The 24,651-nt window shown below is 43.1% G+C and overlaps 1 protein-coding gene across 2 annotated transcripts; it reads left to right on the top strand.

The window, feature by feature from the left end:
* Positions 1–765: 765 nt before the first annotated feature.
* On the top strand, positions 766–15,277 carry TXNL1 (thioredoxin like 1). 2 transcript variants are annotated; one of them, XM_084304374.1, is made up of 8 exons: positions 766–912; positions 1,887–1,983; positions 2,960–3,133; positions 5,937–6,059; positions 6,427–6,496; positions 6,993–7,165; positions 8,309–8,413; positions 15,022–15,277. In XM_084304374.1, exons 1-8 carry the CDS (start codon positions 815–817, stop codon positions 15,049–15,051), a joined length of 870 nt encoding a protein of 289 aa, XP_084160500.1. In that variant the 5' UTR covers positions 766–814; the 3' UTR covers positions 15,052–15,277. The 2 variants fall into 2 exon arrangements, with proteins under 2 accessions (XP_084160500.1, XP_084160501.1); XM_084304375.1 differs by lacking the exon at positions 15,022–15,277 and adding an exon at positions 12,268–13,512.
* Positions 15,278–24,651: the final 9,374 nt, after the last annotated feature.

A 24,651-nucleotide genomic window follows, 5' to 3' on the forward strand; every position in this document is an offset into this window, starting at 1 on the left:
CATTGGAAAAGTAATACTGAGATCACCAATCTATCTCCATAGAGATATGAAAATCACATCCGCCTGGCAAGTGGGGCCGGGTCTGGAGCAGCGGCCTGCTCACAGCAGGAATTATTTTCAGCTGGGAGAGTGGCGGTTCTCCAGGTGTCCGGTAATAATACATTCCTGAGGACAATGTTGGTTAAAGTCATGCCACATTATATCACAACATTAAACAAGAAAAAATATGTGATTGGTGTATCCCAGCTATTGTAAAAGGCTCAGGAATGCACTTTGAGTTACAGATAATACTAAGCTTTCTTAAGGGACTAATGAAAATGGTGAATGTGTTTATTTTGTGACTTTAAACATGACTTTTTTTTCACCAACACACATGAATGAGACAGCTCAGGTGGATCTCAACGTGTGTAGGTAGCTGACGGGGGGTTACAACGTGTGTAAGTGCCCAGCAGCACGATGAGCGCACCAGGCACAACCGTGAGGATGGGGAGCAGCGGGTTGTGGTGCCCTCCTGCTCCACACATGCTGGCGGGTGGGTCCCACAGGTGCTGGCACCCATGGGTGCAGCCCCCCGGGGCGGAGGGCTGCGTTTGTGCCCCCGGGGCTGTATAACCCGGCTGGGGCACCGGGCTCCCTCAGCTCTGCCCCAAACCAAGATGGCCGCCCCCGCTTCGCGCCTGCCCCAAGCTAAAATGGCGGCGGCCCCTCCCGGCGGGCCGGGCTGGGACGGGGCGTGCCGCGCGTGCGCGGTGCGCGCAGTGCATGCCGGGCGCGCCGTGACGCTGCAGATCGCGGTCCGGGGCCGCCGCCCGCCATGGGGGGCGTGAAGGCGATCGGCAACGACGCCGAGTTCCAGCCCGAGCTCAGCGCCGCCGGCTCCCGCCTCGCCGTCGTCAAGTTCACCATGCGGGGGTGAGTGCGGGGCGGCCGGGGGGGAGGGAAGGAGGCTGCCCGGCTCACCGGCCGCCTAGGGAGCCCGCCCGCTCCGCGCTGCCGGTGCCCCGCGGCCTCCTCACGGCCCCGCGGCGCCTCACGGCCCCGCCCTCAGCGCGACACCGGTCCCGTCAGTGCTGCCTCAGCGCCCCGCGTGTGTCTGCAGAGTCACACCGACACCGCGGGGCTCTGCTTCGGATATATGTTGATACGCTGCTGTGGGAGTCTTCCCCTGCTCTGCTTTTTAATTGCTCCTTCCACAGCTTCGCGTGCTGTAAGGACATTGCTTCGTCAGGGTAGCTGTGTCTGTGCGCTTCGTGTATGTATTATCGTTAACAAATGTATTATCATTAACAAATATGTGTTTTCAGCCAAGCCCATAGAGCTACGTTGGTGATAACTGGCTGCAGTTACAGTCAATGAAGTTTATCACGGTAACAATCCTGTGATTCCTGCTAAGGGTTTAATATACTGTTACTGTCAAATATTTCAAGTCCCACACAGACTTCACTGAAGACATTTTTCACAGCTGGTAACAGGAATCGCTAGTACTAACTTTCTATTAAGAGCATGTTTCACTGCATCAGGAGAAGCAGTTAAGTCTTTGCGCCCACAAAAGTCCCTTTACTTCAGAGTATTTTACTTTGCAGCAAAAGGTGCTGGAGCTAAACAGATAAGATGGAAAATATGAAGTTTGTTTTAATTAATAGGTGCAGCTAATCATGTGACATTGAAACTGTCTGAGGAAGTGGGAATTAACACTTCGTGATGTGTTTCTAAATGTCATTCTTAATTGTATCAGCAAGATTGCTCGCCATCTGTCAGCCAGGTAGGAAGGTTATTTTAACGTGAACCAAGGATGTAGTAAGAACGTGAATGCGCTAAGTCTGCGTGGGGCAGGTATCTTAAAAACAAAGCAAAACAATAATCATTGATTTTTTTTGTTTTTACAGATGTGGCCCTTGTTTAAGGATAGCCCCAGCATTCAATGCGCTGAGTAACAAATATCCCCAGGCAACTTTTTTGGAAGTGGATGTGCATCAGTGCCAGGTTGGTATTCAACAACTCTTTTTCTTTAGCGAGAGAAAAAGAAGATTAAGTAGAGTAAATGAGAAACTTTAAGGAAAGCTGTTCAAATGGTATAGTAAGAGTATCCATTCTTGTGTTTGGTAAATAACAAGTAACTTATGCACAGAAATGTGAATGAACCATACTTTTATTTCAAAATGTATTCTTGCAACTGCCACTTTGTTACCTTTCATTCAAGTGTTGTACAAGTGGTTTAACAGTTTCTGCTGCCTGTGCTACTTAAATAATACAGTTTAAAATGAGAGAACACCAGTATGAATTAGGAAGAGCAAGTCTTTCCAAACAATTTCTGCAATAATTACTGAATAAAATGAGGAATATAAGAAATGGGTGATGAGCTGTTGATTGACTTAAGGGTCGTTAACAAAAACTAACAAGGGTGTGTTGAAAGGAAATTTCTTGGGTTGCTGCAAATGAAAGTGGGACAGATGAATGAAGACATATCAATGCTTTGCAAATTACACTTAATTATGGAAAGCTTTGGGGAAGCTGCTATGGGTGCATAACATACATACAGGTAGAAATCATCTAGAGTGGCAACTTCCAGGGTGTGCATGAAAATGTCTTGGGAAAGGGAAGAAATACAAGTGTAAAGAATGCTTGTGAAGGGGTAAATGAAGCAGGCTTCTGCCTTCGAGAGCAAGCAAATAGTATGACTTTCATGGCATACCAACAAATCTACTGACAACATGAAATCTATTCAAAGACCACCCAAATGTATGAGGGATTAGGAGGATCTGAAGAACTTAAATGAATTTGAAATGGTTGTTCAAGTTGGAGATGTTTGTAAAATAGCAAATATTGTTTGTGATTTTGGGGGGGCTAATGTATCTTGATCAATGTGTTGTGTACGTTGTCATCTAGGTAAAACAACACTTCTGTCTGATATTGGTAATGGTCTGTTAGATAACACTTGTAACTAATTTATGCATTCTAGGGAACAGCTGCTACCAATAATATATCAGCAACACCGACGTTTCTGTTTTTTCGAAACAAAGTGCGAATTGACCAATATCAAGGAGCAGATGCTGTAGGTTTAGAAGAAAAAATTAAGCAGCACCTGGAGAATGATCCTGGAAACAATGAAGATACAGATATTCCAAAAGGATATGTATGCATCTCTTAAGTCTCTTTCTAACGCTTGCACAACTTGAACCTGTTGAAAATGTGTTCCTTTCTAAACATTCTTGTCAAACAATGCTACTTTAGGCAAAACTACAGGCTTCCTGTAGCTTTAGAAAGATCACCCGTCTGGGTTTCCTTTTTCAGACAAAATTTAAAAAAATTAACTGTACTTACTAAATATATGCATGTAGCAGAATTGGAAAATGTTTCAAGAAAAATCTCTAGGCTTAGCCCTTAGTGATTAAAATAATGAATTTCACGTTTTATGAAGACTTTGCTACAGCTATGTATTCTTTTTCTTACCCCTTCTCAGACATCACAATCTGTTTTCCCAAAATGCTTTTCCAAGTGTAAAGTCTTCCATGGAAAAAATACATCATTAGACATAGCTGTCAAAAACTTTGAAGAATTACTCTAGCTGGTCCTTAAGAAATACTGTTATTCATGTGTTGCTAGGTGGATTTGTTGTTTATGGATTGCCTTTTCTTTTTTCTTCCTTGTGCGCCTCCATTTCTTAAAACTTCTTTCTCATCTTGTTAAAAAACAAACAAAAACCTAAAACCCGTTGCTGGAGAAACTTTCCTTTTAATGCTTAATGAATACCATTTTGCTTCTGTAGGGGTACTAAGTACAACTGCAGTAATCGCTGATCAGCTTTCATGCATAACATAAACTAAGAAGATCACAAGTTAAAAAAGAAAAGTCAACACTTGTAAATATATATTCTTAACCTAAATAGTTTTTTAAACCTGACATCTAAATAACACAAGGAGAAACTTATTTTCCTAATAATTTAAAAATCTGTATTTTTGATTTTATCACTGTGTGATTTGTATGTGTCTTCTAGAAAAATCAAAATCGCTCAATAACAGAACCACCCCCTTAGAAATACTCGATGCTCTCAGGAAATTATTTTCACCGTGTTCGGCGTGTTTTCCTGTTACCTTAAGCAATTGTGTTTCAAATCACAAGCCGATCTGACAGCTGTACTACCAAACACATGTAAATGAGAACTCTAATGTGACAAAACACTTTCCTGGAGCTGTCATCTTAGGTGGTGTTCTCTAAGCAATCCTTGGTGTAGGGTTACTCCTTAAACGAGGTTGTCTATTGTTCTGCCAGGAGTATGAACCCAGTTAGGTGAAATACAATACACCACTGCGCTGAACTGTGACATGTGACTTAGTTATGTGCTACTGCTGTAGCGTGCACATTACTTTGCATTAGCTAATCTAATATGCTCAAAATACGCTAAACTTAGCTGTGATGAGTATCTGTAGAAGTCAAAATGATGTCAAATGCAAAGCCAGGTTTCTTTGGAGGGTAACTATTTGAAATTCATAGCTAGCCATATCCTATCAGGCATGTGAGGAGGATGCAAATCCAGCTGAATGTTTCTCATTTAAGAAGCTTTAAGGGCACAGGTCACTTGAATTTCTAGCAGTTCAGCTACTTGTTAGCTGTTGCACAGTATGCATGGCACTTCATTTTATATGTGAACACTCACATCTATAATTACTGTGAAATCCTGCGTAGAGGTACTGGAATGTCACAGGACAAAGGTTCAGCTTGTTAGATGGCAGCCCAAGACACACTGAAAATCATTCAAGTAGCAAGAGCAAATATGTGAGGTTAGCGTGCATCTCCAAAGTTATATTTGTTTTGAGATGGAGATGGCATCTTCTATGAAAAGTTAATCTTGTTAGGAGATCTTACTTCATGGGGGTAAGACCCTGAGTGCATTCAGGACTATATGAGCCAAGCAGGAATTCTGTTTGACTTATTAGCAGTAGGCTGGAATGCAGTTTTAGAATATAGTTGACCCAAACTGGACTGCCAGCTGCTCCAGGAATGCATCCTTCTCTTGCACAGCTGCATGCCTCCTTTCTTACCTCGCATCTACTGAGCATGCAGGATGCAGGCTGGGTCTTTGTTTGGATGTTGCAGGCAGGCAGAGGGGGCCTGGAAGGGGAAGGGCGGGCAGGTGCATTATTTATTTTGTTTGGACTAGCGTAGTTAGGAGAAGTGGCCAGCAGTGATTTGTGTTCTCTCAGCAGCCTGTGCTCGAATTTCGTTTATATCATGAAGCTATAGCCTGCCTAGTAACATGCAGTCATTTTTTTCACGAGTGTATGTTACTCTTTGGGACCTCCTATGTCTCTAAGAAAGGTATTTCAGGTTGCCATGCCAAAAGTTCCTATAGGTTTTGTCTGGAGTTTTCTCTGACTGTGTGCTGATTGTGATCTCAAATTCGTACTGTTGTGTATGAGATGTTGATACTGTGCCTTCAGGCCTTAAGGTAACGGAATACTGGATTTATATATTTAAAAGTGGTTTACTGTGCTTCAGTTGCACTTGGGTTAGTTTAGTTTATGCAGAAGGGAGAACTATTTTGGATGGGAAAGCCATCTCTGTTTTATCTGCTAGCTTAATCATAGCTCCGGTCTAATGTCAGTGTATTTGTAGCCAGGTGAAGTTAATCAAAAGTCTATCTGAAAAATTCTCCCTGTGCCCAATAGCTTATTCTCAATATGGTAAACTTGTGTGCTGGGGGGTGGTACTTTGAGTGGGAAAACACTGAATTCTGAATGGGATACATCTGAGTACTACAGCATTTTTAATTTTATCTTGTTTGTTTAAAAAAAAAAAAAAAAAAAGCCCTGAGGTTTTCTGTGTTCTGTTTCTTAATGTGTTGAATGGGGAATTTCATTCATTCCAGCGTCTGCTAATCTCAGATAAGTTCACGGCAGATTTAATGCGCTCAGTAATGCTTTTCTCTTTCCTTTCAGATGGATTTAATGCCATTTATCAATAAAGCCGGCTGTGAATGTCTTAATGAAAGCGATGAGCATGGATTTGATAATTGTTTACGTAAAGACTCTACCTACTTGGAATCAGACTGCGATGAGCAGGTACAGTAAATATTTTTCTTAAGTGAGATGCTTTCAATGATGTCTGGTCTTTAAGCATTTTTTAAAGATCTTGATTGCTTGATATCACTATAGTGGTATAAGGAAGAGTGGGATATGGTAGGTGGATGGAAGCAAAATTGGTATACAGAGATCATTGTAGCATTTTGTTTTCTATCCATTTGTGGGGGAAACTCCAAGCAGACTGCCATTTACTGATGACTAGTGGCAGACTAGTGCAAGTGTGGAATATAGAGAATGTAAATACTTGGTTTTAAGTTACAAGCTCAGACTTCTAGTTAATTGTTGTGCTATGTTTGTTTAGAAGGATGAAGAAAACAGTATTTAACAACAACTTTCTCCTCCACAGCTGCTTATTACTGTAGCTTTTAGTCAACCGGTCAAACTTTATTCTATGAAACTTCAGGGGCCAGATAATGGTGAGTGAAATGTCTGTTTAATCGTATCCTTAGATTCTAAGCTTTACCTGTGTTTAGCTTAAATTTCAAAAAATGATGCTTGTCCCTAGAATCTCTTGCCTTCTGTGACTCCCATAGCAGCTTCAGTAAATTTGGTGTAAATAAATAACAACAGATTGATCTCACAGTAATATTATGCTGTTGTTGTGCGTTGGTATGACACAAATATAAATGTTTACTGTATTTGACATGCTGTAAGGAGAACCGACATTCTATTCAAGAATTAATATTAATTAATTAAATATACAATTACAGAAAATACTCAGGTATGGCATCACCCAAACCCAATTATTTTTAGACATTTCATTGGATTTCTCGTATGGAATTCTGTCACTGAAATGTAGGCAAGTAGTGCAACTTCAGCTGTACCTAGATGCTGTGATAAGCAAGGGCTTCTTTAGTAGCATTTTGAGAACATATATAAGGAACTGAATCCCAATTCCATATCTTAACACAGGACAAGGTCCAAAGTATATAAAAATCTTTATCAACCTTCCTCGATCTATGGATTTTGAAGAGGCAGAGAGAAGTGAACCAACTCAAGCCCTGGAGCTAACACCAGATGATATTAAAGAAGATGGCATTATCCAGCTTCGCTATGTTAAATTTCAGAATGTTAACAGTGTAACTGTAAGTAAAGCTTCTGCTCTGAGCTTTGTGCAGCCTGAGAACTTAGACTTCTCAAGCACTGTGACGTTTGTTGATTTGACTGCAGGTGTTCTTAGTTGCTCTCCACTGATTGCGTACTATAGGTTAATGCTCAAAGGATTTCTGAAATTTAAGGTCAGGCAAGGCTGTATGCATGTGATGTCTCTGACCTCATATGTGTGATGAGGTTCATTTTCATCTCTTCATGAGAGATTGAAAAAAGGGAAGATTTTGATAGTAGAAAGAAAAACCTTCTAGTGGGAGTTGTCCCTGCCCATGGCAGGGGAGTTAGAATGAAAGGGACCATGAAGATCACCTAATTCCATTACTAACACACCTTCTTGAAAGGCATCTTGTCTTCGTTTGGGGAGTTTAGGAGGTAAGAAATCCAGTTTATCAGTAGCCTGATTGCAAAAATGACAGACTTGTAAGTATCAAGTGAAGTGCTTGATACTTAAAACCCAATACCCGGTCCTCTTAAGTGTTCTTAAATGCTGTAATCAAATCACCTTTGTCTTTTAATGAGCTCTCTAACCCTCTTGCTATAAGAGACTTTCCACGAATTCCACGTAAGCTTTTTGTGACTCTTAAATGCAGGTGCAGTTCTTTCTCTCCCATTTTAAATATGGGTTTTAGTGTAATATCCACCATGACAAAGCTGATGCTGGAATTGCATTCTTCTTGATGTTATTACCCTGGCTGGGTCTGCATTAGCCCCATTTCCTGCAATATTGCATTGAACTGCTCATCTAATGTAACCCCTGAATTCTATTCCAAGGAAATGCTTTTCATGGTCTGAGTTCTGTGTTTGCAAGTTATGGTCTCATAGTTGATTGAACATTTCAGTGCATTTCAGTTGCTGAGTGTGGTCTCAGATTGGAAGAGGAAGCAAGAAATATCCAAGCTCCATGGGTTTTTAAACAAACTGCTGGGAAAATAATAGCATTTTATATAGTCATCATTTGAAATAAGAGGACAGTAGCCTCTCTAGAGGGTAACAAGGCCTTTATAATGGGAAAAAGCATTTACTGGGGTGGTTCAAAAATCTTGGGAGGCTAACATTTTATGTATTAATTCAGGGATGGACTGTTTACCTTAGCTCTTGTCTCTTGGGATTTTTTTTAGTTGTTTGTCCAATCCAATCATGGTGATGAAGAGACAACAAGAATTACATACTTCACGTTTATTGGAACTCCAGTCCAAGCAACAAATATGAATGACTTCAAGCGAGTGAGTCTTCTTTCTTAAAAGCACTTATGAATGTTCTGAATGTTCTCAAAAACAGGTTGACTGAACAAATGCACTTGGTTGTTGTCATAATTCCACGACTTAAGGTAGATTTGGCATCCCAAACAAAACGTAGATTTATCTTACAGATGCTGATCTTTGGTTCTACCTATAAATTCTTGTTCATCAGCTTTGTAAAAGCAAACAACAACCAAAAAAAAAACCACAACACAAATACGGGTAAGAATGTATACACCAACTATTTAAAACACAAGGGACTTTCAAATTACGTGTGCTATAGGCAGTGTTTCTTAACAGCTGTGAGTTTTATACCTTGATTTAGAAACTTGCATTCTGATGGTGTTCAGGAAGTAGAGAAGCAAGCCTGTGTATGAAATGGAGTCTTCTTGTGACTGATTGGACTTCTGCTTTGGTGAAGGACTTCGTAGATTTTATCCAGTGGGCAATGTTATGTAAAATTCAGATCCAAAAAAGATTTTGGTCACAAAGTGGCCATTACATTAAACATACCTGCTCTTTTTAAAACTAAAGGAAGAAGTGAACAACTTTTTACGGTGTGACTTTAGACCCACAATGCTGAGCAATGAGGCATTCTCAATTGGTTTGATTTTTTTTTTGAGAATGTGAAATGGGTTTGAAAGTATTGAAACCTTAAAGCTACTTACGTTTTTTCTTCAAAATTTAATATCTTTTTAAAGTAAACTGCTTTAAAACTTAGCTTGTTTAGGAAGACATTTGCTGTTGTAACCCTTCCTACAGACTTCTGTCTAGGTGACCAATAACATTGAAAGCACCACGGAATTTATTATACAAACTGCCTATAACTCAAGAAGGCTAAAGATGCTAATGGTTGTCGTACTTCATATACTTTGAGTTTTTATGTTAAAAATGATCTTAACTTTTACATTTAAAACTTAATAACTTTGCAAATAATAAAGTTAATCAGTTAACAGGTTCTGCTGTCTTTCACTGAAATGTAAAGTCATTGAAAAAGTTGCTCTAATATACTAAAATTAACTGGATATCTAATTGAGATGTTTCTAATGGAGCACTTCTGGTTCATCCAATACTAGAAATAGGTTGCTTTATTTAAAATCTGCTTACACGGTTGAGGGTTTTTTGTACAGCTTTTTTTTTTTTTTTCCAACTACTTACGATAATAGGGCACTACCTGCAATGAATTGTCATTACTGTTTAACATAACATGAGTTATCTGCCTTACTTCTCTGGTATTTTGGGGAAGAGGATAGGATAGCACTCAACACTGATATTTTCGGTATCTGATAATAGTCTCAGTTTCATTTCTCTGTAAACTCTGTAAATTAGTTTTGCTTTCTAAAGTACTGAGAGTTTGTTTTCAAACAAATGCACTCTTTAAACCTGACCATCTGAATGTTCAGGTAGTGATTTGATTTTTTTGGTAACTGATGATACATTGAGGATACAAGCTGTTCTGGGAGAGGTTTTGTCTTGATACAAGATTTTTTTTTTAAAGTGAGACCAATTAATCCCTGGAACAACTGTTCCAGGGGTGTGGTGGAAACCCCCGTACTGGAGGTTTTGAAGATGCAATTGGACAAGGTGCTAGATAATCTCATCTAAGCACGCTTTTCCAGTGAAGGCTTGAAGCTGGTGATCTCACGAGGTCCCTTCCAGCCTGGGCTGGTTTATGATTCTAAGTACACACCCAACCCCATAAAGAAGTTTAAAATAGTGTGGGTCTCATCTGTGCACTGTACTTAGAGGGGATTTGTCAGTCTCTCTCAGCTCTAGATGCAGCGTAGGTGCTTGGAAGCTGCTATATAGCCTGGCAAATACCATGTTAGTTAAAATGTTGGTTTGGTTTCGGTTCACCGGTGAATGTTTGCACTCTCAGGGAATGTGATTTGTGACTTATGTTTAACTGGAAGGGGAGGGGAGCACAAACCCATAAGAGGTGGATCTACCTCACACCTTACAGGTGTGGTACTGATCCCTGGTAACATCAGGACGTTAAGGAGCTGGTCAGAACTACCATGAGTAGAAGAGCTTGCTTTGTTAGCTCGTGAGGTAGCTAATCCTCTCAGTCCTATTTTGCTTCCTGAACATGTAGTTTTAATATTAGGCTGTTAAAATATTTTATCATGCTAAATGGGATGTGTAGTCTGTCAGAGTTACAGAGCTCTTAGGAATTCTAACTTTTGTTTCCTCTCTTCCACTGATCCTGTCAGCTATGAAACCTTAATATAGTGTTGGGCATTAATTATATTCAGGCATGTAGATTAACTGGGAAACCTTATTTTTCTTTTCATCTCCTTCAGTAGTTACCCACCCTACTCCTCACTGCTCTCAACTATCTGACTTCCTTCTCTCAGCCTGCCTGTTCTGTTGATATTTCTCTTCTAGTCATGATAGAAGTAGTATTGCAGCATGATTAATGAGATGGGGGAATGCTTTTTTCCCTATATTTCTGAGAAGCGTTTGTAAGAATTAGTAAAATGTTATCTGAAGGGCTGCAATTAAAAAGCAGGCATGAGTGTGATTCCAGTTAGGGGTTTTATGATTCATCACGTTGCTGCTCAGATGATTGTAGATGTGTTCAATTTCAAAATCTAAAACAAAACACTGGTTTCAATGACTTCTGCAGAGGATCAGGCAGATGTATTTTGATACCCAGTTGCGGTGGGATGTGGATGAATGCTCAGCTGTAGCAGCTCGTTGCTCAGCACACAGTTATTAAGATGCATAACTGAAGCACCCCTGTCCTTCAGACAGCCAAGGAAAACTTGTGTTTGCTTGCGGTGCTCTGCTAACACCAGCAGGGCTGCAGGAAAAATCACCTCTTCTTGATCAGCAAGACAGTTTGTGTTTAATATAAATGAGATGTTGTTTCCAGAACTTACACTGCCAAATGCAACCCTGCAGCTCACCTACTCTGAGAAGCAGTGCTGAGGAGTACGAAGCAGGTGAAGTTAAGCAGGCCCTTCAGTAGGGATCTCGGCCTTAAGTTAGTTTTGACATACGTGTAGTTAGCATTTGGTGAATAAAGTTGGATTATAAAAAAGGTATTTCCAACTTGCTGTGGTATATTGTGTGTATCCTGCTCCTTTTAACCTCTGGGGAGGAGGGAAGTCTGGCGTGACAGGAAAGGGGAACATAACAGGGGAAAAAATGTAGATCTTAACTGGGTTAAGCACAGGGAAGAGAGGGGAGAGAGCTGAGATTCGTTGCCCTGCTTAAATTAAGGGCGCCCAAACAGCAAAAGATTTGTGGTAAATATCCCCTTCCCGTGCACATCTAACATTGAGAAGTAGTTTTTGAAAAGCATGCCTTAAAGGTATGCCTTTGTTAAAAGAACTGTCCTTAACACTAGAATTACTGCTGCTCTTGGCCACATGTGGTCTGATTTAAGGCTTCATTTAAGCTATGCAAGCTACTGTGGTAGAGACTTGATTTGAGATTTCATTTGAGGGGTAGTAGCTTACATGTGAAGCTTGCTTCCAAATTTGCTTCTCAGTCAAGCTAATTCATGGGATAGACAGCTGAAGTGCTGGGTAAAGGTGCAGGTGCTGTGCTTTTGTAACTCGTGATTGATGGCTTAGTCTTAGGTAGATTCCTGTGAATCAGGTGGTGAACTTGTAAACTCTTTTTTTAAGATGGTACAACTTAATATAGTTCTTGTTCACTTCTGGTACTAAGAAATAAAAGATTGCTGCTCAGTTTTGAGGCTGGGGAATGTGGACAGGTGGTGGGATTTTTTTTTGGCCCCCTCCTGAACCAAGGCGTTCTGGAACTACTTATTTGCTCTCTCTGTTGCTGCTGTTTTCCTTGTAACATTTTGTTTGTTTGTTTTTCAGCTTAACTTCCCATTTCTAAAGAACTAAAAATGCAGAAGAAATTAAAAAGTAATAATAAGATTGATGTGGTGTGGCACTACTCCCTTCCTTGCTCCCTCTGCTCATCTAGCATCTCTTTCACCCTTTCCACAATCTCAGCACTGATGCAAGAGCCATCTCTGCGCCTTCTGCAATCAGGAACAGCCTTCTCTACCTTCTGACGCATCAACTCATCTTTTTCTTTTTTTCCTCCATCCAAATCTTATTTTAAGCACTTCTCTTTCAGTCTTTCAAAGTTTCTGTTCTTTTTATCCCAAACTTGACATTTTTAAAGCATAACATGTGATACTTCTAATTTTTTTTTTCTGTAACTCATTTTTCAGCCTGTATTGCATTTTGTGAAAGCTGTTTGAAATGTAGTTTGTGAAATGCTGTAGCAAGACTTGGCTTTTTAATCTTAGTACAATCTAGTGTTCTTTGGTGTGACCCTTCAGTAAGTAGTGTGCAAGCCAGCAGGGGCTGCCAAGTACCCGTTACTGTCCCCCACTTGGCTGTAGGGAACCTCCTGAAGGCAGACACAGGAGCTGGTGAGTGTTTGAACAAGGCTGGCCTCATCAGGGTACTCCAACAGCAACACATCAGTTGTCTGACCTCTTCTTTATGAACTGAAAACAAAACCACGCACACAAAAATGCCCACTTCTGCTCTGCAAGGCTCAGTGATAGTTTCCCGTTGTACTGTTTGTAATGAACCATAGAGGATGTTTTTTTTTGTTGCTGTCAGGCTGTGGTTACAAAAACGGTATCAGAAAAGCCTCCTTCAAAACGTTCTCTTATTACATGGGAATTTCAGGCTGTAAGCAGTGTCTTAAAGTGCACTAGATGGCCGCTCCTTCTATCAACGGAAGGGAAATGGAACCGTTACGGATAAAAGAATAATGATGATTGCTTGATTTAAGTTCCTATGTCCATTTTCTTCTTGGGAAGGTAGAGTGGGGTGGTCAGAAGATGGGTTTCTTTGAGCTGTGATGACAAAATCTCCATATCAGCATGATTAATTTTCACAGATAATACACATGGGCGAGTTGTCAATTTCAACTTCAGACTGGTACAGCAATATTTTTCGTTGGAGTTACACACTTGCTAACATCTAATCTTTAATCTTTCAACTGCATTTTTTCTTTTTCTCTCTTTTTTTCTTCTTTGCTTAATCTGTGTCTAAACACAGTTTGTCTTGGAAACACAAAGAATAAATACTGCTTCATGACCAGTTTAACTTTTTTTAACTTGATTAATTGGATCTTAATGTTAGTGACTGGTTTTCTGATTTTTTTTTCTTTCCTTTTTTTTCCCTCATGTTGTCAAGTGGAATTTTCCTTAATCATTAAGTTGAATTTACAGCTTGGTGATACGTTCCTGGTCAAAGGTTCCTTGGAGATGAAAGGGGCCTTTAAAAGGGCTTTTTGTAGATCTCAGCTACCTTGTGATGGTTACAACTCAGCTCACCAAAAGAATAGTTTACCTCCCCCCAAAAAAATCTTCCTCCAAGAAGTGGAGGGGCAGGATCAGAGAGAATTTCCGTGAGTCCATGAGAATTCTCCAGTTCAGAGCTGTGGGTATATTGGTTTTGGTTTGCCATGGGTCATGTCCCACAGCTCTGTATTTCTCTATTGAATCCCATGTGGTGTATTGTCACCTGATTGCAGAGGTAATTAATCATTAACATATTTGCTATATGAGTCAGAGTACAGAAAAGGTTTTAACTCCTTGGTTTTCAGTGTTAGTAATTGGAAATTCTATATTCCATTAATGGAGATCCTCAAAATGCTCATCCTGACAAAACTATGTCAGGTCTGTAAGTGCTGCTTTGGTTAGATGGCAACGAGTTGGGAATTGTTGCCTTGCCCATGCTCTCTTGCAGTTGTTAAGCCCAAACTTTTTAAGATTTATTATCTTTTAATTTTGTTTGACTTATAAATGGGTGTTTCCTAGGATCTGCAAGAGCACTGGAACTAATCTGAATCTTTTCAGAAAAGTGCCCAGAATCACATTGTTTTCTGCTCTCTGGATCTTGCATTCAGTTATCTTAACGAAGGGGACTGAACACCCTTCTGTTACGAACTGTGCGACCTGTAAGCTTGCATGGCAGTATGTAGAGTGCTGGTCTTGCACTTGCTGTTGGCTGCCAAAGTCTGGTGGCAGCGGTAATCTTTTCTGAAATGAGAAGTACTGAGATGACTCTGATTCCTGGTGGAGTTTGCAGAATTGGAGAGTAGAAGTTGCCCTGGTAAGGAATAATGTTTTGACAAAGACAGACTGAAAATCAGATGACATCCAGATTTCTCCTCAGGTTTGAACTGCATTATAAGGTAAATGTTCTCAGTGAAGTGCACACCAAGGGAAATGAACAAACTTATCATGGGAACACCCAGTGGTTCTCTTTTTGCTGTATTACTTCATATAGCATATTAAGGTTGAATGCTTGGTATATAACATTGTTAAACGTGTTTTAATGTTGCAGTTACTGTCTTCTAACTCTTCTCAAGTGAGACCGGTGTTTTGCTATTTGTATTAATACTAAAGATAAGTTTCTTGTGTCTTGCGTCCCTCTTAGTTCTTTAGAGGGATCCATAGCTTCTGCAAGTGCTACAACGCATGCTTAAATGCACTAATTTAGTTGAAAATGTTGCATTTATTTTGATGCTAATTTAAAAAAAATGGGGACATGTCTTTGGTTAAATGTTCATTGTTTCTTTCTGTTGTTTTCTCTTATCAGGTAGTTGGCAAAAAAGGAGAGAGCCACTAGGATGCGAGACACTGGAAAGCCTTATTGCAATCAAACGAGATCTTCACTTTTATCTACTACTCCTGGATAATTGCTTGACCATAGCCAGAGACTGTCAATCTGTTTCATTTAATGCCATTACCAATAAATCATTGCTTTTGTTGAGATGGAGTTTCACTAGTGTGTTTCTGTTGTAATCCTCATACATGTATTTGTAAATAAAATTCATTACTTTTGCCAAGTTTAATTTTGTCATTCTGGTAACTGTGGCTCTTCCTTTGTTCCATTTTAAACCTAAAAACTGGACTGGCTTATCTTTAGAAACAGAAGACATAATGTAGCTTACACTTGTTTAGAGAGTTCAAAATGTTAAATATAAGTAAAACATAGATGGCTTGTTCAGAGCTATCTAAAAAGAAAAATCCAGAGCTATTTTTTACAAGACTGAAGGGACTTTGGATCCCTATTTGCACCAAATGCAGGTATTTCTCAGACAGGAATAACTTCACCCATTTTGAAAACTTCCATTTCCCTCCCCGCCTCAAACAAGCATAGGATCAAAACTCGCAGATTTGTCACAAATGGCATGCTGGTACAAGCTGTTTGGCACAGAATTCTCGAGTGTTTTGAAATTGTTGTTTTGTTTTATTTTTTAATATTAGAAAATACCGACCTTGTTTCACAGGCAGACTCTCACAAGCTGTGCAGTTACAGGGATAAAAACACTTGTGCACCCCACCTGAACATGAATTTCTTATTGCTTTTATTGGGCATTTTTCCCGTCTCTGGGTCTTGATAAGGAAATGTTTATTGCAAATATCAATTTTGCATCTTAATTGGAATTCCTGTACCACTTTAGTACATTTTCTTGGAAGCAGGCCTTAAGTAATTTTAATAAATCGGGCATTGATCAGCACCGTATACATATAATACTGTATAAATTCCCAGTCAAACATGCTAAGTGTTTTAATTGGCATAATTAATTTCTTTGTAAAGTTAAATTTGTTACATTTCTAATTACCATAAATCCCACTAAAGCTTAAATCCTGTCCTAATTGGCATTCCTTCCTTGAACACAGTAGGGTGGTTCTTTTCTGGCTTGGGAGATTTATATGTTAATACCAAGTTAACTTTCTGTTAGCATAGATATTTTCTCCAAACAGAAAATTGGGATTGTATAGAAAAACATTCCTTGTGAGGCACTTTTTTTTTTTTTTTTTTTAAATCTATATCGCTACGTAGTCCAGGATCCTCAGCTACCTGCATTATATTTAACAGCATGTGATGATGACTTGGTTTCTTTCATACTTCCGTAATGTTTTGCTTTAGTGGAGGATGTAAGGCATGTAACACACTGTACATAGAGTATAAAATCATTTAAAAATATAATTGAGGGCAATATGAGTAACTGTTCCTGTTTATAGTTTTGTACACTAATTACCTTTTGGGTTATTGTTTAAGTGCCTCATCTTAAGTATTGCTTACCTCATAATATTTATACCTGAGAGATTTGATAACCTAGTGATTCTCATCTTTGTAAGAGATTAGTCCAATTTCTATTGTTTATGCGACTCTTCTGTGATTTCGTTGGTTGCATGGTGCATTCCTTCCACAATGATACCATGTAAATAGATGAAATAAATGTTCAGAGGTAACTGTTCAGTGTTTCACTTACTGGAAGAGGGGGTAGGATGCTGCAAAAGGAGCTTGAATCAGGAGCAAGGGAACCCATAGTGTTTGCTCTTCAAATCATGCAAAGGTGGTACTAATTAATAGGAATCTGTAGCTAGCCTGAGGGAGGGATTGCCACTGTTCCCTGTCTTTAGGTTAAGTTGGCTCCCTCTGCTGCTGCTTCCTGTACCTTAAGACTGTGTTCCTTTGGGGTGGGGAGGTGAAACAAGCTGCTGTATTGCTCCAAATCTTACTGAGGTAGGTGGTGTGTGCACAAACCTTCATCGCTTTGATTGGTGAGCAATCTGTGGTGTAGCTTTGCAGCACGCCGGTCTCCTTGGCCCCCTACAGCCAGCCCAGCCCTCGGTCGATGCTTCTAGCAAAGCCTGATCTGGTGAACTTCCACTGAAATACTGACTTTGGTAAAAATTTGTGGGTGGGCGTGTATTTTACAGCAGAAGTCCTAGCGCAGCTGTTAAAAATGCTTTAGGTGGGACCTTCCCCTGCTTCCTCCAGGGCTGGGAAGCTGGTCCCGGGCAGCTCGTTCAGCTGTAGCTGTGCTGAGCACCAAAAGACCCTACAGGTAAGGACCAACAGGTAAGGTCCTACAGGTCAACAGGCTGAGGGCTTCCTGAGGGGGGTTTGTGGCCGGGGTACAGGGCTGGAGCTCCTCAGCAGGGCTTGGAGCATCGCTGGGGGGGCTGAATTGCCAGCAGATACTGTACGCTGGGAGCCTTTGATGTAGGCTTGTCTTGTCTTATCCTTTATTATACTTGTGTGTTGAGATTAATGAGCATGCATTACCAGAAAGCTGCTGGACTTGATCTGAAGGCTGCTAGAGAGAGCAAGCACAGCACTAGGGAAGCTGTTTATGCTCACGTTTATAGGCCTCAACGTTTCTACTTCTGATAAGAGTTCAAGTTATTAAAAGACTAACCTCTCAATATCATTTGGCTTCTAAATTAACGGGGAAAGCATAAAAAGTAATAATGGTGAGAAGCTAAAGCCTTTCAGAAGTGCTTGTGGTCAAGGAGGTACATCGTTAATCTGCCTGATCCCCGCGCAACGTCGCGCTGAGGGAAGTGTTGCTTCTCTCCTCTCATGTTCACATTTATTTGAAGGCTCTTGTAACGTTTTCTAGGCAATAGGAGACACGACTTTGTGTCCCCTCGATGTGGTGAGGAGGAATGTGAGGGTATTGCTGGGATTAATAAAGAAAAAAAACTGCAGAGGCTCCTGTCTGTTGTTTCAGGCCTGCTTTCTGCACGCTGCCCTGCTCCGTGGGTACAGCTGGCTCTGGTTTGGGCTGCCTGAAGAAGGATCCTGCTGGAGCGCCCTGACACCAGGCAGCCCAGAGGCCTCCCCGCTTTGTCCTTGTTTACTTTTCTTCTGCAGCTTTTTTATCTGGATGCTTTTATCAGCGATGACCTCAGGCTTAGCTCTGACCCACCGGTCAGCGCTGCCAGGGCCAGCTTTACAACCCCTGCTGGGGAGCTGCTCTGAGCCTGCGCAGGTGGCGGGCCTGCTTCAGCTGCTCTTTTACTTATTTATTTATTTAATAAAACGGAGCCAACTTGCTTTAGCTATATTCCTGTCTCACTTGCTTCTGATATTACCTTAATTTTCTTTTTTTTTCTTCTTTTCCTTTTTTTTTTTCCTTTTTCTTTTTTGTTTCTCCTTTTCCTTTTTTCTCCTTTTTCTTTTTTCTCATTTTCTTTCTTTTTTCTCCTTTTTTTCCTCCTTTTTTTCTCCTTTCCCTTTTCCTTTTTCCCTTTTCTTTTTTTCCCTTTTCCTTTTTTCCCTTTTCCTTTTTTCCTTTTCCTTTTTCCCTTTTCCTTTTTTCCCTTTTCCTTTTTTCTCCTTTTCCTTTTTTTATTTTCCCTTTTTTTCCTTTTCCTTTTTTTTCCTCCTTTTTCTTTTGTCTCCTTTTCCTTTTTTTCCCTTTCCTTTTTTCCCTTTCCTTTTTTCCCTTCTCCTTTTTTTCCCCCTTTCCTTTTTTTTCCCCCTTTTCTTTTTTTTTTTCCCTTTTTTCCTTTCCTTTTTTTTCCCTTTCCCTTTTTTTTTCCCCCTTTCCTTTTTTTCCCCTGCTCGATCCCCCTTTCCCCCTGCCCGCGGTCTCCTCGCTCCCCACCCCGTCTCCCTCGTGTCTCGGCGTGGCCTCCCCGTGTCCGGGTGCCGGCGGCCGCCCCCTCCTGCCCGGGCTCGGCCTCTCCTGGCCGCTGCGGGCAGCTCGGGCCCTTCCCTTCCCTTTCCCTTTCCATTCCTTTCCCTTCCCTTCCCCTTGTGCCCAGCAGGGGCCGCCCGCTGCCCGGCCATGTGGCGCGGGGCCGCCGCTCGGTGGCTGTGCCCGGCCGCCTGTTGCTGCGGGTCCCGGGGCCGTGAGGGGCGAGGGGGGGTGGGAGCCCCTCTGCCTTGTGCTGGGCCCGCAGGGAAGGGCTCCTGCTCCCCCCTGATGGAGAAGGGCTGCAGCGGCCTCCCCTCGGTGCAGGCAACCCCGTCACGTTTGTCCTGTAACACAACAGAGGAAAAATAAAAAAATATATATGTACATCAATCGCAAATCAAGCGAGGGTGAGCGCCAGAAAACAAGGTGCGGATGAGCAACTTCAGGTGAAATCTTAAACAGCGACTCCCCCAGCGTTGGCAGGGGAACTGGGATAGCTGCATGGAAATCAAGAAAGCCCCAACCTCTCCTGCTCCTCCTTTGGTGTCCCAAGAAGCTAAAATTGCCCTGATTAGAGGGGCAGAAACAGGCAGGTGGGTGCTTCCAGGGGACAGCGTGTCCCTTGCCTAGCTCCAGATGAAGATTCTCCTTGCACATATAATTAAAAGCAAGCTACAGTAAACAGCAATAAGTAATTTATGCAAGCTGATCAAATACAGAAAAAAAAAAAAAAGTTGAAAAGACTCAAAATTAGCACTCAGAAAGAAAAATTACATACTCTGTGCTTCTGTGCAAAGCAGGGGCCAGCAGGGGCTGGGAGGCCAGCTGAGCATCCTGTGCCTGGCTCGCTTCCCATTTCCAGGTGTAACAGCACTATTGTGAAGGTTTAGTGACCAGTTCAATTAATTAAGGTACCTTAAAGTATGCAATCTGACTCGTGTGTGTCCCAAAACTTTGCAAGTGTGAAATCTGCTGTGCAATTTGCCTCTTCTTGTGTTGCGTTTCACACTAGTTTCTGTCTTTTTCCCACCTCCTGTGGTGGTTTCCCAAACCCACCGCACAGAACTTGCCCACACAGTGCTGGTTGTGATGGGAAGCAAGCCTCTGAAACCAGTGTGTGCTGCTTTGCTGCTGACTGCAAAGCCTGGTGCCGATAACCTGTGTGCTGGTGTTTACACAGAGGTTTTTCTGTATTTAATTGTATTTAATTTTCTGTAGAGGTTTTTGTCTGTATTTAATTTGTTAGAAACCTAAGTTTTAAGCCAACTGAAGCTATCCCAATTAATCCTTCCTGGGGTGTCTGGTTGTACTTTTTAAGAAACTTGCCCCCAAAGTTGAGAAGGTGCCCCCTGCTGAGTGTTTGAAGCCTTCTGCTTGAACAGGAATTCAGATGAAAATCAGGAGCCATTGCTTCTCTTATCGACCAGATACACCTCTTAGCAACAACAAGGTTATTCAATAAGACCTGATCATTGTTTAATTAGGGTGTGATTAACTGAAGGGTATTACCTGCTGTGGGTGTGTGCACGGCTGTGTTTTTGCAGAGGCAAGCACACACAACTAGCTCCACAAAAACCCCCTCAATCAAGAAATAACACTATTTAAGATTAAATTTGTAAAACTCAGTCTAGACAATAGACAATTATAGAAGATGCATATTATAGGAGTTTTAAAATGTCAAACACAGTCCTACACTGGATACTAATGGTACTGAGGAATCTGCAGCTGTTTGTATTGGATGTGAGTAGAACCAGTCCTTGGAGAGTGGGAAATGGCAGGAACTGCCTCTAACTATTGTAATCTACAAGATTATCCCATTAATCATATTTGTCTCCGGGAGTACCTAAGTTCTAACTCTAAGTGTTGTTTTTCCCTTGGTGTATCACATGCAGAAAAGCTCCTAATTGAAACCAATGCAGAGACAGAATCAAAATGCTCGTAAATGTATGCTGAGATCTAGCTGCTAATGGGAGCGGAATGGATGGCGTACACCAGGCACCGAGCTGATGGCATCAACAACCTTCTACACCTGGGCGGTGTTATTTTTCATTTCGAATATTGCCAATGCTCTCAGCGTACAGAAGGAGCTGACATTGCTGTTCTGACAGAAAAAGGACCGAGTTTTAGGATGGGGGAATTGCAGAGACGCTTTCCGTGCTGGTGTAAAAGCGGTGGGAGGTGCAGGCTGGCCGAGGTGCCTCTACTGAAGCCTTGGGAAACGCTGCCCCGCGAAGCCAGCGCGGGTGTCGGGGCTGGATAGCTCTGGCTCTGCTACCATGCTGCTTCCTCTCAGCTGCACTTAGCAGCGACGTTTTACCCAGGAAATTTCCTTTCCCTTCAGAGAACTGAAAGAGAGAGGAAGTGGTGTGTCAGGGTAAAAGGTGAACGTGTACGATCCTGCATGTCTTTGTTATTTCCAATTAATTCCAGTGAATTTCAGAGGTAACTGAACTGTGCGTCTCTATTAGGCGCTCTGACAGATTGTCTAATTGTTTTTTCTGACTCGGGTCTGTAACTGCCCGAGTGGATTTAGGCTGGCCACACGGACGTTGCCTGCTGCTGGGGAGGGTGTGGGGGGCAAACCAGTGCTTCCGTGCAGCTGGGGGCACCCTGCAGCTCCCGGCACCCTATGCTGTGTCCAAGGCTGTGAGGGGTGCTGCCAGGGCCGGCACTGGGGCACCAAATAAAGGTGAGCAGGAGAGGTGAGGCCTCGCCTTCCCGGCGGGGCCGTGAGGCAAATGGACACTGGCAGAGGCTGCGCTGGCGCTTTGTGCAAACTGGCCTTTCATATTATGAAACTACACACCAATTTTGCCACCAGGCCCTGGCTGGATCCCGTTCCAGCAGCTTGCTGCACCACGTTCTTGCTGTTACCACGAGCTGTTACCCAGCTCTGATCCCCTGGCAGGGGCTTGCAGACACAGCGCATTCAGCGGGGTTGTGGTGGCACCTCCATGGTGTGTTCTGAGCTGCAGCCAGCCAAAAGAAGCCTCAAACTCAACACACCCAGATTTTTACTGCTGCTTTCCATTCCCAAGCCCAAGTTCCCAAGTTCTTTTGCCACAAGTCAGTTTGCTTTTCCTCACAATTAGCAAACTGAAAATTACTTTGGTCCATGTGCACTAGTTTGCTCAGAGCAGAGTATTGCGCAGTGCTGATGCAGCAGATAAAACACAACCCTAACTGGCAAACGCTCCTCGGCACAGAGCTCTGCTGAAACTACGACCTGCAGCTGCTAGGGCCACGCAGGTACGGTTTTGGTAGGGTCAGGGCCTCGGATCACAACCAGGAGCTGAAGCAAGAGCTGACAGCAGTCGTGGTGCAGTTTCAATAATGTGCTCACATAGGTGTGAGAGTAATGTGTGTGTACACATCTAAATAAATACATATCTCTGAGTGCATACATTTATATATATAAAATACTATGGCCAAGTCACAGAAAAAAGATAGAATTATAAATAAAACCGAATGCACCCAATGCACTGCCTGCACTGGTAATTGCTATCAGACACTGATAAGCAGAGTTAGTGTTATCTTTGAACGCTGGTGGTTCAGCTCTGAGCTCTGTTTCATCTTCAGATGCACAATGAAGTATATAAAACAGTCGGGGAAGAAAACACAAATGTTTTGAAACCGAAGTTATTCTTCCCAGCTGGTTTTCCTTCGCAGTGAAAGGGAGAGGGCTGTGTGCCTCCTCCCTGCTGCAGCGCTCCATTCCTCCAGAGGTAAGGGTGCTGCCGCAGGCACAGCTGAGGTGGATTTATGTCTCGCCGTGTGAATGTGTCTTTTCTGATTTTTTTTTTTTTTCACTCTTTCCTCTGTGTTTCCTTTCTTCGTGGTTCCTGAGGTGTTGTGTAAGCTTGGTGGTAAAGAAACTCGCTGGAGGGCACCGAGTGGCACCAAGTGGGCCCGTAAAGCCGGCAGCACGGCTCTCACAGCACAGTGCTGGTGCAGGGGCACAAAAGGCTTAATTTCGCATTCTTCACTGAAACAAACCAAACCAAACCAAAACTTATTTTCCCTCCTGCTGGAAGGCTCTCCGGTTTTCCATGGGCATAGCAGAAAGCCCTGCCGGTGACTGCTCAGCAGCCCCTGGAGGGATCCTGTGGGGTCTGGAGACAGGACCACAGGGAGCCCTCGGACACCCCGTGAGCTGCCCGACAGCCCTGCTCCGGCCATGCCAGTGGCTCGGCAGGGGTCCGGTGGGTTCTGGGCTCCCGGCACAGCCCGGTTGGGGCTCCCCAGCAGCGGGCAGGCCGGGCCCAGCAGCAGGGCCAGCCGTGGTGCCCCGCTCTTGGCAGCGGCAGCGCGGATTCCCTCAGTGGAGGAGAGAGTCATGGTCTTGGCTTGCTCTGCTAAGTGTTACCATATTTCTTCCAACTTCCATTTCCTCTGGGCTGGGTTTCAGCTCAGCATTTTTCTTCCAGATGCTCGTATCTCACAGACATTTCGTTCCTTGCGACGGAGCTCGGTGAGCCAGATGAGGAGACGGAGCGCGTTCAGACACCCCCGCCAGCGGGGTGGCGGCGGGGATCCGCTGTGGCCCCTAAGGGAGAGGAGGAGCAGGGCACGGCGGCACTCGCACCTCTCTGGACAGTGAAAATCGTCATTACCCTCAGGCTGTTAACAGGAAAGTGACCTGAGAGCGTGCCATCCCCTTCAGCTGTGTCTTTGCTGGGAATAAGTCACACACATGGTGTTGGACAGCACGGGTCAGGCCCGCGCAGCTCCGAGGACTGTTGGCGGGACTCAGGGCTGAATAAAGCTGCCTCACCCCACAGCACGAGCACCATGGCATACAACATGAAGTGTGCTAGGACACCAGAATAACGTTATAAAACACTAATGCCAAGCCCTGGGCTCTGTTTCACGTGTTTCTGTGGCAGGGTGGGTGTGAGCTGTGCCAGCCCTTGCTGTGGCACTGACCCAGCCAATGTCAGGACTCGGCTCAGGTCTGGGCACCTCGGTGAGATGCTCAGGTCAGCTCTGATGGACACTGGCGAGCCCACGCAGCCGGTTTCCATGAACTTCCTGATTCAGAAGGCCGGGGTCAGGCTCCTTCCTCTCTTCCCCCTGAAATCTGTGCTGTTCCCTGTGTTTAAAATGCTCGAAAGCACATGCAAAGCTGAGAGAGCTCAAACTGATTCCAAGCCTTGGTCACACAAATGGCTAATGTTTGCTATTCTGGACGTTAATTTCATAAAATTAATCTAACACATCTTGAGGGAAATTAGTGCATGCAGATGCTATCATTTATCACAATTATTTTAAAAGCCCTAATCTAGCACTTCATCAAACTCGTCACATCCACGTGCGTGCCGGGCGCCGCGATCGAGCCTGCGTGCCCGCCCAGGCGCCGCCTGCTGCTGGGGCACCCAGAGCGGGCACGGGGCAGGGGGGACACAGGGCAGGGGGGGCATGGGGCAGGATGGGAGCAGAGCAGGGTGGAAATGGGGAGCAGGGGCTCGTTTTGCAAGGCAGGAGACCCATGGCATAAGCCCATGGTGGTCCAAAATGCCTCTGTTATTCTTACAGCACAGGCTCGATCCAAGCTGTTCGGTGCCATCAGAAACCCTGTCCTTGCCTTCCAGGGCTGTCTTGGTTGAGTTCAGCTACTTTTGGCCCAGAACAAAGCCTCCCCTGTCCCCTGGCCTGCGACACACCTGAAGAAGAAGCATAACCAGGCGGTGCAAACACGGGACATGGAGAAGAGCAGTGACAATCACCCGGCACATAAGCGACTCCTCCGTTTGGTGCCGTAAATATGTCGGGGTAGAGCAATTCTT

Source organism: Netta rufina (assembly GCF_964035555.1).
Source record: "Netta rufina genome assembly, chromosome: W".
Classification (NCBI taxonomy): Eukaryota; Metazoa; Chordata; class Aves; order Anseriformes; family Anatidae; genus Netta; species Netta rufina.